At 33.0% G+C, this 13,633-nt stretch overlaps 1 protein-coding gene across 6 annotated transcripts in view; it reads left to right on the top strand.

Moving 5' to 3' along the window:
- Window positions 1-13,278, top strand: part of LOC111043664 (bcl-2-related ovarian killer protein) — an 84,314-nt gene extending 71,036 nt beyond the window's left edge. For 4 of the 6 annotated variants that reach the window (XM_039423266.1, XM_039423267.1, XM_039423270.1 and 1 more), the window contains exons 2-6: window positions 3,660-3,807; window positions 5,084-5,428; window positions 6,713-6,901; window positions 9,720-9,866; window positions 11,636-13,278. In XM_039423266.1, coding sequence (XP_039279200.1) covers window positions 3,660-3,807; window positions 5,084-5,428; window positions 6,713-6,901; window positions 9,720-9,866; window positions 11,636-11,776 — 970 coding nt within the window. In that variant the 3' untranslated portion in view covers window positions 11,777-13,278. Of the gene's footprint in view, window positions 1-115; window positions 336-1,088; window positions 1,248-3,659; window positions 3,808-5,083; window positions 5,429-6,712; window positions 6,902-9,719; window positions 9,867-11,635 lie in introns of those variants that run through there. The other 2 variants (XM_039423268.1, XM_039423271.1) reach the window with 2 other exon arrangements.
- The last annotated feature ends 355 nt before the right edge of the window (window positions 13,279-13,633 follow it).

Raw genomic sequence — 13,633 nt, 5'->3', positions numbered from 1 at the left:
GCATAGATTTAATCCTCTTATTCATTCATGAACAGTGTTTTTTATTTGTTCAGCTGAGCAATTATTCAAAATAGAGTACCGTACTTGGCGCTCAAGTACATTATAAGATTATTCTAGACCTGATACAACAAAACGCATATTTCGTGACATCTGTTGATTTTCGAGAGTGTGTCATTTGAATCGATCATTCAAGATTTGACAGTGAATGAGGTGTCAAGTACTTTTAAAAGTGTTTTACTTGCACTTGATAACCCGCTAAAAATTTATCTGTACAGTTTCATTGACTGCAGTGATTAGTGTTGTGATTAAATTTGCTCTCTGCTACTATATTCAAGGTGAGAGTAGAGCGGATACTGGTACGGTATTAGTGATTTTCTTAAACTTAATTCTTGTTTTTATTTTTAAAAATCCATGAGAATGTTTTTTTTTTTAATATTGTTGTTTCAAAAGTTTATAGCGGAGGATACCTCATTTGATAGCACTGTATTTTAGAATATCAAGATAATATAATCATAGTTCGTCTTCATATAACAGCTGAAGCTGAGCATCGTGGAGTATTGTAAAATTGAAAGTGGAATAGACGAAAAATATATGGATTGAAATAATCTCAAGATAGAATGAACTATTAATTAAAGGTTCTTTAATATATTTGATGATGAAATGCTCTTCATCTATGTAACTTAAAATTGTTCATGCATATATACCTTACTACTACAGAGCTCATGTATTTATCATTGTCTACAGATTTCTTCCTTAACGGTTGTGAAAGTGATTATTGAAAAGGTTGATTGTCTCTTGCATTAAAAAGTTAAGATATTGTAATGGTTAAATACGATAACGATAGGAAAGAAATAATAGAGAATCATAGATGATGACATTGTTTTATAAGATTCAAATCTGAAAAAAGTTACTCTCTTCATACAAATTTACCAATATTCCAGCAAATTTTCAAAACAAAAATAAACCTTGAGAGATAACCGTTGACAACATAGAACATAACATAACTCAAATAATCATCCATATTGAGATTGTGAAATAGAGAATGAAACTAGTAACTTGTGGTGGACTGTAGAAAAGTACAGGTTTTTAAGCTAGCGAAAATACTATTAGTGAGAGGGACATGCTAGGATTTCTCAATCTTGAAGACAGTCGAACATCGGCCTACAATCAGTCTAATAGTAGAGTCTGTCCACTGCGGTTGCTTCTTCAGACCTATAAAAACGTTTACTGCACCAACACGCTAGTAGGTAAGCCTAGGACTTATTCAGCTCCACAATTTAGTAATTGTATTGTGTAAAAGTTTTCTGGCGGTGATTTGGTAATTTCAGTAAAAATATAACATTTTATTTTAATTTCATGAAGTTTTTGTTGAAAATTTTCAAGATATTGTAGGTACACAAAAGCTCTAAGGGAAAAAGTTTCCAGAAACTATTTTCAGAATTGAGTTTATTGTTCAATTATGTACAAAAATTAATTCAATTTTGATGAATAGGTACGGTAGTTTTATTTTTTATTATAATATGATACTATTGATTACCGTAGCATTGGGGATGAGAATTTGATTATCTGTGAGAAATAATTTGTAATTATTAATACTATTTTGTTTGTGACTGAAATAAAATCTTTCTGAATAGACTATATTATGAAGGCAATAAGTATTATATTGTGAAAATCAGATAGCGGATGAAGTGCCATACAACTTACAGTTATTATCATTATTCATTTATTCATTTATTTATTTCATTGGCAATTACAGATCATAATTATAATATGATTGGGAGAAGACAACAGACATAGCCCAAAACTGTCTTCTCCCAATTTTTTACAAATAAAAGTTTCAAAAAGAATAAGGTTAAGATTTCACTTTCACTTTAAAAAGTCCAATTTCCACTTCAAAACTAATGACTAAACTAAAAATTTTGATATTTGAAAACTGATTAAAAAACAAAAATATTTCACTCAAATTTCTATGAATTGGAAATTTTTGAGTAATTTTGCAAAAATTATCATTTTGATAATGTCGCAACTTCGAAAGTGAATTTAATTACAAATGATCCAAAAGTAGATTCTGATTTAAAGGTTGTAGAATTCAATTTTCGATGTCTACAATTTTTGTTGATCGATTTCCAAAAGAAAATCAATCCATCATTTACTTACGTCATATTATGCTTTCATATACATAATCCATAACTACTATGAATTACTTCTCATATTACTACTCATCTATAAAAACATTGCGCAGTTCCTTTTTTTCAATAGGTAATGAAATTGTCAGTAATTATAATATTATATATTGATTCTTTCAAGGAATTCATAAAAATGCAACATTTCGATATGAGAAGATAAAATTGAATTTCAAAATAAAACTCAAAGTCGTAAAATTGAGTACATTTTTCGGTTGCATACCAGTCCATATAACAAGATGCTTGAGGCTAAGGTTGCACCAATTTCTGCATTCAGCAACCAATTTCAATTTCTTGCATGCGGAGCATGTAGGCCTATAATTATCTCTTCTCGGTACAACCCTCAAGGTCGCTTAAAAAACTGTGAAAAACAAGACGTCCGCCACTCTCAGCTTATAATCTTAGTTGTCCAGTGGTGTCAAAATAGCTTATTACTGGATAGACTCTGGTAAAAAACAAACGCTTGGTCTAGCTGTAGGTCATCATTTGTCTCTAGGCTAGAAAAAGTTGTTCCTAGACAATTATTTCTGAATCATAAATCATATGATTCTCTAGTTCTCTAGTAGAGGCTGCTATTCATAGGAAGGTGTGCCTTGAGCAATGATCCCCACTCTATATTGTCCCATAAAGGATGTAAGTCTAGAAACGTGTTTGTGAAAATTGTTCGTTTTATCATATCAATACGCTTGTCTACGATTTGAATAACAGGTACCATGATATCAAAAATTATACAGTAGACCAGTAAACGATCCATCGGATGAGTCACTTTTCTGGATCTTTTTTGCATTTCATGAAAAATTTATACATTTTTTATCGATAAACCTTTTTCAATGGTATCTGTTATCAAAAATAGAATAATAAATGATTGAGTTGAGTGAAAAATCATTGAAATCTCAAAAATATTGATAATAATTATTTGGTTGCACGTTTTTCAACTGCCAGGAACTCTTCTAACTCTTTGTATTGTCTGCCGTTTATTATGAAATTGCATTGGAATCAGATATTGATCGATTAGTGTCAAATCAAAAGTGGACCTGATTCGTCACATTAGAATCGAAGTATGAAGTAATTGAAGTTTGAAGTAGGCATCGTATAAGTGAAAAAAAAATTAATAAAGGAGAAAAAACAGTTACAGAATTTACAAAAAATTGGTCTCGTGGTCTCGAAAATGAATAAACTTGATGGTTGATGGTCTTGAAAACTCAAAAGAAAGAGGGTACTTACATTTTTGCCAGCTAAAAATAATCTGGATTAATTCAGATCAATAGATTCTAATCAAATAACGTGGGGCTTGACTAATAATATAGGCCTTATCAATAGAGCCATATTTTTCAATGCTAATTGAATAATTGATAATTTGAGTAAATTTTAAGACTGCTGAATCTTTTGAATTGATTTTTCATTTCTTAATATACAATATTATTAGTGTAATTTGTCTAACAAACTCATCACTAATAAGTCTAATTTTAATTTCAGTTTGCTGCAAAAGAAGCGAGCGGCGGCAGCAGCAGCGGGGGCGGTGGGGGCGGCAGTGGGCGATTTGCCGCCTCCAGGGGGTGGACGAAGGTGCTCACTTTCCACCATGGCTTTAACCAGCGAAAACAACAACAATGACAGCAAAAAGGTACTTACAACAATAAAGTTACAAATAATTATTATGTAGTGTCAATAAGACAATAATAGTCGAGACATAAAAATAATGGAGGATTATTATTTGAACGGAATATTATGTATGTTGAAAGTTTAAATTATAATTTGATATGGTAATAGTATTTAGTGGAAAATGTGTGCCTACCAATTGAAACAAATGAAATCAAGCAATGTCGATTCAGAAAAGAGGAGTTCAAGAAGTTGCAAGAATACTATAATGCTTCATGCAAATGAACTTCAACAATTTAATTATTATAATCCATCACAATTATAATGGATTTTATCTACCATTATGAATCCCTCTGCTCCAAAGGGTGATAAATCCTTTGAGTTGTTGCTCAAAGTGCTGAGTATGAACATTATATCACTACCGTAGAGACAAGTTGTATCCAGATGGTTCAGTCAACCAGCCTTTAAGCCGTAATTTATTCTATTTAATTGGAAACAATACATTGCAAACAATTGGAGTGGCCTTGCTTCACTCCTATAAATACCAAAAACTCAATAATTTTGGGACTTTGCCATTTTCTCTCGAAAATTTCGCGTTTTCCGAGAAAAATCTTATTCTCTACAAAATTGAAGACGATAAAATTTTACTAGGTACTTAGAATTTACAGAATTCATTTTGCTTTCACATAATATGTTATTTCTCATATCCTACTTTAAAATACCTACTTTGAAATACTAAGTTGTATAGCCTAAAAGTAGTGTTTAGATAATTTTAAAACAATCTTGAAAAATACCCTTTTTTGAAAATCTGTTCCAGAACCTTTTTGAAAGTTCCAAAACCAGAAATCGTAGAATCCTGCGTGACCAATCAATTTATTGAAAATGGATAAATTTGTAAATGGATAAAACTGCATAAAAGTTCCAAAAGGTTTTTGGGGAGTCATAAAAATTTTGGCGACTCATTTCTCGCGATTATTGTAAGCAATTGAATTTTTATTTTTATGATTAATTTTCTCTGTTTCTTTTAATTTCAATGTTTCAATTTCAATTTCATTTATTGCCGATTAGAATATTCAAGACATACTATAAACTCTTATGACACATCATTAAAAATATAATCAAATAAACATAAATACTCATACATATACTTCAATAAAATTAAATATAAAATCTAGGCATCACCAGCAAAAAGATTAATTTTAATTTGTCTTCATTCTTATACGTCGATGATGTTTACTTTATTCTTGTAGTGTATAATATGTTTATATCTTATTTAGCTCTACTCTGTTTGTTTTGATTAGGATACAAGCAGCAACAGCCTGCAACTGCCAGGCGTGGCGCCACACCACCGCCGCAAGTTCAGCTTCCCAGCCGCGCTGCAGTCCAACCTGTTGGGCGGACTAGACGCAACGTTGCCAGCTCGTCGCCGACTGAGCAACGTGAGCGACGCGGTCACACGCAAGTTTTCCAACACGATTGGCTGGCGATCAGCCATTCCCGTCGACCACATTGTGCAGCAAGGGCGGACTCTGTGCGGACAGTATGTGCGCTGTCGCCTCAAACGGTCCGGCCTGTTCAGTCGCAAGTGCGGACTGCAGCGGCTCAGAAGCGCCGCCAGTCTGCCTGGCGGCTATGTTGTGCGGGAGGTAATAGACAAAACTTGTTTCCTATTATCAAAGTGAGGAAAATGCATTCCAATCCAATCCTTATCTATAAATTAGTCATGAAAGTCAATCATTTCACACAGTCAATCAGTTCACAAAAACACACATAAACCGAAATATTATAATAAAACAGTTACAAAACTATCTGTAGGACAACTATAAGTTGTTCATTGTTGAAGGGTGAGAACATATTATATGCGCTTTTTCGGGTGCCAACCCACTAAGCTAATAGGAGAGCTTCCTGACCTGCTGATTCTGAAAACTCCTAATTTGGTCTCACCCTAATTTTTATTAGCGAAAATAATATCTAAGTTTAGAGAAAATACCTTAAATAATTTCTATTCTCAAAACAGTGGCTATGACCAGTTTTCAATAAACCATTAATAGTTGTTTCTTTATTCAAACTAAAAGAGTTTTTAAGAGGAGACATTAATTTATTTATATAGAATTATTTAACCATTAATATATCTCATTCATGATTGATCTCCTCATCTTTTGTCAGCTCTATTTTGATTTTAGATTTAATTTGGGATTTTTCTATTGCCATCTATATGAAAAGAAAGCACTATTTCAGTTCCTATTTCTTTCCTATCAATGAAATAATATATTATTAATTTTCAATATTTCTAAGATTGATGCTCATTGCAGCACACAATCATCTGGTTTGCTGGTAACGCCTATAAAAGGCTATTTTGACAAAAATAGATTTATTTCATGTTTATATTTTCATGGTGTTTGTTTTGAAAATTGTATGGTATTATGGCGAATAAAGCATTCGATTGATTGATTTGAAAAAACAATATGAACAGAATTTTTTGTGATCAAAGAGCTGTGTGGAGCAAGCATTCAAACATTGAAGTGTTTCAAACACTTCAGAGCCAAGAAAATATCACAATGAATTATCGGAAAATATAAAAATATCCATATGCTGCTAGTCAAATTTATTTATTCTATTATAGTGAAAATGAAGAATTTTAATATAGTTTTTGTGAAAAAAAAACATTGTGGAGCAAATAATTTCTGCAACGTTTCAGAGCAAATATAATTTTACAACAATAGTCTATCATTTTGAAATTGATAATTTTGTTGCTGTTGGTCAGGTATTTCCAGAGATGTTGTGCGTGGGTGTAGAGCTGGAGCGTAAGCATCCCAAGCTGACATTTTGTGAACAAAGAACATAGTGAAGCAATTATTTTCTGCAAATTTTTCAGAGCAAAACTGATTATTTTACAATAAAATTTAGAAAAGATTGATATTTTTCATCAGGTATTTCCGGAGATGTTGGGCGTAGGGGTGGAGCTGGAGCGAATGCACCCCAAACTGTACGCAGGGGTGGCGCGGCAGGCGTGGAGTAGTGGGGGGTGCGGGGGTGTGCTGGCCTCTGACAAGGCCGCCTCTCAGCTGTTGCTGGCCATCGCAAGGGAGCTGCTACGCACCGAGCCCACCTGGGCCAAGGTACGTCTATCAATCGCAATAATCCAATCCAAAAAGTACCTATTAATCTATTCCTCTTTCATGATATTATTTGAAAAAATAGACAATTTTGTCTGTTCACTTACATAGGATACAATTTGAAATAATACAAATATTCATTACTTGAATACTGTAGTTGGTGGTTAGCACAGTGAAATATCATATTGCAAAATAATTTATAATAAGTAGGCAATCATAAAAATCTGGTGTGGCACACTCACTACTTAGATACTATAATAATATTATTATGTATCACTTTCACAATTTTAATTAGCATTTGAACAAATTCAATTTCTAATTTATTTCCATCTGTTGACTTTCACAATACTATATACTTTCTTACCAATAGTGAGTTCTACTATATAATGACAGAGAAATTAATTTTTTTCGTACTGCATGCATGACCACTTTTCACCATTTAAAGATCAATATTAATTTTTTAATTCCAGATGTATTTAAGATGAAGCTTTGAAACTCGGTATGGCTCCATATGGGCAAACAGATGATTTTACAATGGTTTTCAGATGATAATGTTTGTCTTGTAAAAGTATTGTTGTTTCATTAAAAGTAAAGAACCAGATGTAGTGCTTCCTATTTCTTAGTCTCACGTTTCCTAGGTCTTATTTCTATCTTAAATTTCCAGTTTCAATATTTTCTTACGTTGCTTCTACACAAATATTTAATTATTGTAATGGAATTTAGTTCGCTGGAGTACACCGATATTCACTTCATGTATGGAGCAGCTCTTGGCAATGCGACCGAAGCAAGAAGAATGTATGCAGCTGCATTTCCAAACCGCCGTCTCCCTTCCGACAAGGTGTTCACAAGAACTCACAATCGGCTGAGAGAAGTTGGTTCATTTGAACGGAACAGGGTAATTGCTGGTAGGCCTCGAGCAGTTCGAAATGTTGCTTTTGAAGAGGAAGTATTGCAGAAATTCGATTTCAATCCTAGAACGAGTACGAGAGCAGTTGCAAAGCAAATCAATTCAAGTGCTTCTTCTGTGTGGCGTGTACTAAACAAGGAAAGACTTCACCCCTTCCGCTTTCAAAAAGTTCACTCATTGGTTGAACGCGACTATGAGCCAAGAGTAAACTGTGCCCGTTGGTTTCTTCAGCAAGACATTATCCAACCAAATTTTCTAGAAAATGTGTTATTTACCGATGAGTCCAGCTTTACAAGAGAAGGAATCTTCAACTCTCGCAACAGTCACGTCTGGGCCTTAGACAATCCTCATGAGGTCAAAGTGCGTGGTTATCAGCATAGATTTTCGCTGAATGTTTGGACGGGTATCTTAGGTAATCGCGTGATTGGACCATACATTCTTCCTAATCGTCTGAATTCTCCCACGTACATTACTTTTTTAAGAGACATACTACCAGAACTTTTGGAAGATGTGCCTCTTGCAAACAGATATAATATTTGGTTTCAACATGATGGTGCCCCTGCTCATTTCGGAAATGTTGTTACGGACTTTCTGAACATGACCTATCGTCAGCGGTGGATTGGGCGGGGTGGACCAGTACCGTGGCCCGCACGTTCACCTGACCTCAACCCTTTAGATTTTTTTTCTGGGGCCATATGAAAGACCTTGTTTACAGCACGCCAGTAGAAAACGAAGAAGACCTTGTGGCAAGAGTGGTTGCTGCAGCAGGTGCCATTCAAGATGATGAAAATGCTTTTATAGCAGTTCGACGGTCCATGATTGAAAGGTGCAGACTGTGTAATCAAGTTGAAGGACGGCATTTTGAGCAATTGCTGCATTAGTATCAGTGAACCGATTTGAGTGAAATTAATATTTTTCAATGTAAAATAAAATTTGGAGGAAAGTTATTCTTGTATATTTCTGTAATAAGAACGGTTTTCATGAAATTATAAAAAAAATTAATATTGATCTTTAAATGGTGAAAAGTGGTCATGCATGCAGTACGAAAAAAATTAATTTCTCTGTTATTCTTCGACCAATCTTAATAAATTAGGTATCATTGGAATCGTGAAAAAATTTGCTAACTTTTTTGTCTCTTGTAAATTTTCTGTAAAATGGACGGTTTTCGAGATATTCGCCATCAAAATTTAAATTAGCATTTGAACAAATTCAATTTCTAATTTATTTCCATCTGTTGACTTTCACAATACTATATACTTTCTTACCAATAGTGAGTTCTACTATATAATGACAGTGGAGAATGATAGAAGAACAGTTAAATAAAAATACTAAGAAATTGTCTAATCCACAGATTTTATTAAAAGTAGGAAGACCGGTTTCGGTTGTTTCACCCATTGACAATCTCTGATCAGAGATGTTTCTATGTATCTCTGATCAGAGATTGACAATGGTGTTACAACCAAAACCGGCCTCTCTACTATTAATAAAATCTGTGGTTTTGACAATTTCTTAGGGCCGGTTTCCGAGCTCGGGATTTAGCCAAGTTCTAGACTATAAACAGCTGGAGTCAGAAAATTGGCTTTCCGAAACGGGGCGTAGTCGTAGTCCACGCTTTAATTAAATTTCGAAAACTAGAAAATTTAACACAAAATAAAATTAAGATAAAATAGTGTAAAGTTTCAGCTATTTTGAATTAATTCTCTTTATTTTATTTTGTGTTCAATTTTCTAGTTTTTTGAATTTTTATATAATTATTATAGAAATGAGAAAATAAAGATTATCATAAAAACTACGACTTCGACTACGCCCACAGGCACCACAGAGGATCACAGGCTTCATACTGTTAGTATATTTTTACTGTGCACTGCATGTAACGGAGAAGAAAAAAATTCAATAATGATGTTTGTTTTGCAGGTGGTGTCGCTGTACGCGGTGGCGGGGGGTTTGGCGGTGGACTGCGTGCGGCAGGGTCACCCCGAGTACTTGGGATCCATCGTCGAGTCAATGGGAGATGTCCTCGAAGAGGATCTTGCTGTCTGGATTGCCGACAACGGTGGATGGGTGAGCACTGCTTCTTTCTGTTTTCCCTCCTTAGTTTTTCTTTTCCTGAACTTATCTTTCTTCTTTTCTGCTTCTTCCTCCTCCCTCATCTTCCTTTTCATAGATGTTATCCTTCTATTCTTCACATAATTATCTCACCCTTTCCCCTATTTTGCTTCTCAAGCTGCGTACAGACTTGAGCGCCACGAACTCGCTCATTTCACTTATTATCTGTATGTGTACAGATAAAATAAGCCACCCCGACATGAAAATTGAAATGCGCGAGATCGTGGCTCTCAAGTTGTACGCAGCAGTTCATCCATCTATTCTCCCCGTTTTCAATTGTCACTTTTATAGTTTTCTCATCTATTCTCCCCGTTTTCAATTGTCACTTCTCATTATACTTTTTTCCTTCTACTCCTTCTATGCTTCCATCCTTATATTGCCTTATCCCTTGATAGATCTCACCTTCCTATTACACCCTTCTACATATCCCAATTGCATAGAAATTGATCCTCGCTTCATCATTATTTGAATACTTATTTTGTTTTCATCCTTTACCCTTGTACTTACAGTCCCGATTATGACCTGTTCTTCTCCTCAATTTTATTTTAGTAATATTTTTTCCTTGGTCCGTTTTTGATTTCAAGGCCTTTTTTCGTTTATTTCACATTATTTCCTACATTATTTTGTTTTTTATCTATATTGTATACATAACCCGAAGGGATTTGAAATACCTGAAGAGAAAGTTCACCTTGTTTGTTCTCACAGTCCCGATCATCATGATCTGTTCTTCTCCTTATTTTTATTCTAGTAATATTTTTTATTGTCAAGTTTTAGATATGAAGTGAGTACTTTTTTTCAGTGTTAATTGTTTTGAATGTTAATTTTTTCTCTATTTTTATTTTCTTTTTTTTGGGGGGGGGCAAGGCTAGAGTGTAAGAATCTTCAGTAAAATGATAAAAAAACATAATTTCTTCTTACACATAATTTGATTTTGTTAGGTAGTTATTCATTTTCATTTTATATGAAATCTTGAGTGATTTGTGACACCTAAAGAGAAAATAACAGATGAAGCCCTGGTTCAACCCTTAATAAAATTAATCAATATTTTTTTTCATAATTCCATCTCCTTTTTTCTTCTCTAATGTTGTAATCTAACATATTTTTAGGCCATTATTTTTTTTAGTCAACCGATTCAAATGTAAGACAACCCTACATGCATTTATTCCGAAATTTATGAGTAAAAATATATTTACCGTACTTACTAATTTTTTCCAATATTAAGTCTATCAAGTTACGTTTTGGCGAATCCAGAATAATTCTATGATACCGTGATCACAGAAAGAATACCCACTTGAATATAAGACTCTATCTCCAACACATCATACAAATAATGTTGATGAGTTACAAATTATACAATGAATCTGATTAATTATTTGTGGGATACGTAACTGAGGTTTCATATTATACAAAAATTTTTCAGAAAAGAGTGTAGTAATCTCAAGATAAAACTTGGAATTCATCAACAAAATTATGTAAATAATATTCATTGATTTGAATGATTTCTTGTTCGTAGCATAGATAGATAAATGTATTTTTATTTGCACTTTACAACATTAAAATAATGTTTGCACACTAAATTTGCACTTTACAATAAAAGTGATGTGGGCGTATACAGAGTGGTGCAGAAGAAACGCTTGTTTTTCAATATTGAATTACTTTGATACAATGGATTGTAAATAATGTATTTTTAAAGAGAACTAATTTTAACTTCTCTCATATTCTAGCCCGGCCTTCTGAACTACTGCAGGCCTCCAGCTAATGACTATTCGTTTGGTGCTACGGTAATGTTGGTGACAGCGGTCGTATTCAGCACTTTGCTACTTATTCTATTCCTTCGATGGTTTGGCAAGTTTACGCCGCTTTAAAATGAACTGACTGATAGGATATGAACAATTAAAATCTCAACCAGTGATATTTTTCAAAGTACAATTAATGTTATTAGTTGATAGTAAAATATACACTATTATTGATATATAATATCGAAATCGCCGTTGATAGTTTACTGGTAAAACTAGTAAAAATATTATAGTTATAGTAGTTTATGTACTGTATTATAATTATTATTAGAACATGCCAACAGTCCAACTGTGATGTTTGTAAAACAATTACCTAGGTACTAATAATGTGAAAGTATGTACATTATAAAAATGAGTATTAGTAGAATTTCGCCAACAACGGTGCTATTGATAGGCTACTAGAATAAGTAGATTTTTTCTAATGATTGTTAATGGACCTTGAAGTTTGTAAAGTTTTATTTTTTACTTTTGTGTAGATTTAAAGATGTGAATTATTTGATGATTTTTTAAATTGTTTTATTATTAAATGATAGAAGTAAATAATCAAGATCTAATCCTGTATTGGATCTCTCGATCATCAAGTGATCATAATTATGATAGTGCAATACATACCTCTATACAATGGAGGGAATAATATTTGTGAATATTGATAGAGAACGTTGAAAACCATTCAATTCTATAACCATCACAAATCTTTAAGGAGTACCATTTCAAACATGCAATTTATTCAATAGTTATAAGTAGTACCGTAAAAGTACACAACTTTAATATGACTTGTCACTTGCACTTCAATATCCCTAAACCTCTTTCATTTTCATCCTCCTCTATGTTGAAATTCGTTATTTTAATAATTAGGCACCATAGTACACTAGTGATTTCCGTCCAAGGGAGACTTCTAATAGACAAATAGAGGTACATTGCTAATAATATTTTTTCAAGAAATTACTAGATTTTCTTTGGCTATTTCAATCAGCTTCCATCAACTTTGCTTTCAAGAAGTATCTCCAGTATATATAGAGATCACCTTCACATCACATTAAAAAGTAAAAGTATTGAGAAATGAGTTGCTTGATTATATTGATTTGAAAGTTTCGTTCCCGTCTTCCATCTCAGATTTAGAAATCCTTACAAATATACTGTATTTAGTTCAGCATATCGCAGATATAATATATTGTTTATCTGTGATAAAATATACCTACCGGTATATATATGTATGCTGTGTCTTCCATATTTACTTATTCATTCATACATACAACATGAAAATAATAATGTAATATTTTAAATAGACTACTCCACTCATCGATGATATTATATGTAAGCACTGTGTTATTTATCAGAGTATCTTGTCTAAAAACAAAGTCACATAAGATTAGTAAAACTCAATATGAAACGAAATTATTATTTTAAGTAGGCCTACAAAGTGTGCAATTGATATAGGTATGGTTCATGAACTACCTTAAGGTATAATTATTATGAAATTATATGGATAAGATTACCTACCCTATTATCGTTAATTTAATTTGTAAATGGAAAAATTAAATACGTACTAAAATAAACTAATTTCTGTGGTTGCTGTGTCTGTATTATTTCTATATTTTCTAATTCAGATAAAATGCAGGGATGAATTTACAATATTATTTAATGAAGATGGATCAAATGAAAGCTTCGTCAAAGGATCTTTACAAAATAACACAATACTGCTTGATACGGCTTCCTTTGACCGTTAGGGTACTTGGAATTGTCTCCTCGTAATATTTCTTCTCTTTCTCATCCGAGCTGAATTCTTTAGATTTGACCGACTGCTGTTTTTCAGAGTTTGCTGCTCGCCTTTTGTTTGTCTGATGACAAAACTTTTCCAAAGTTTCATCCTTCCTACTTTTTCGGTTTCTCCTCCGTCTCTTTCCACTATGATATTTTTTTCTTCTT

The sequence above is a fragment of the Nilaparvata lugens genome, chromosome 3, assembly GCF_014356525.2.
Source record: "Nilaparvata lugens isolate BPH chromosome 3, ASM1435652v1, whole genome shotgun sequence".
Taxonomy (NCBI): Eukaryota; Metazoa; Arthropoda; class Insecta; order Hemiptera; family Delphacidae; genus Nilaparvata; species Nilaparvata lugens.
The sequence above is the reverse complement of the archived record's forward strand: the minus strand, read 5'-3'. Positions and strand labels throughout refer to the sequence as shown.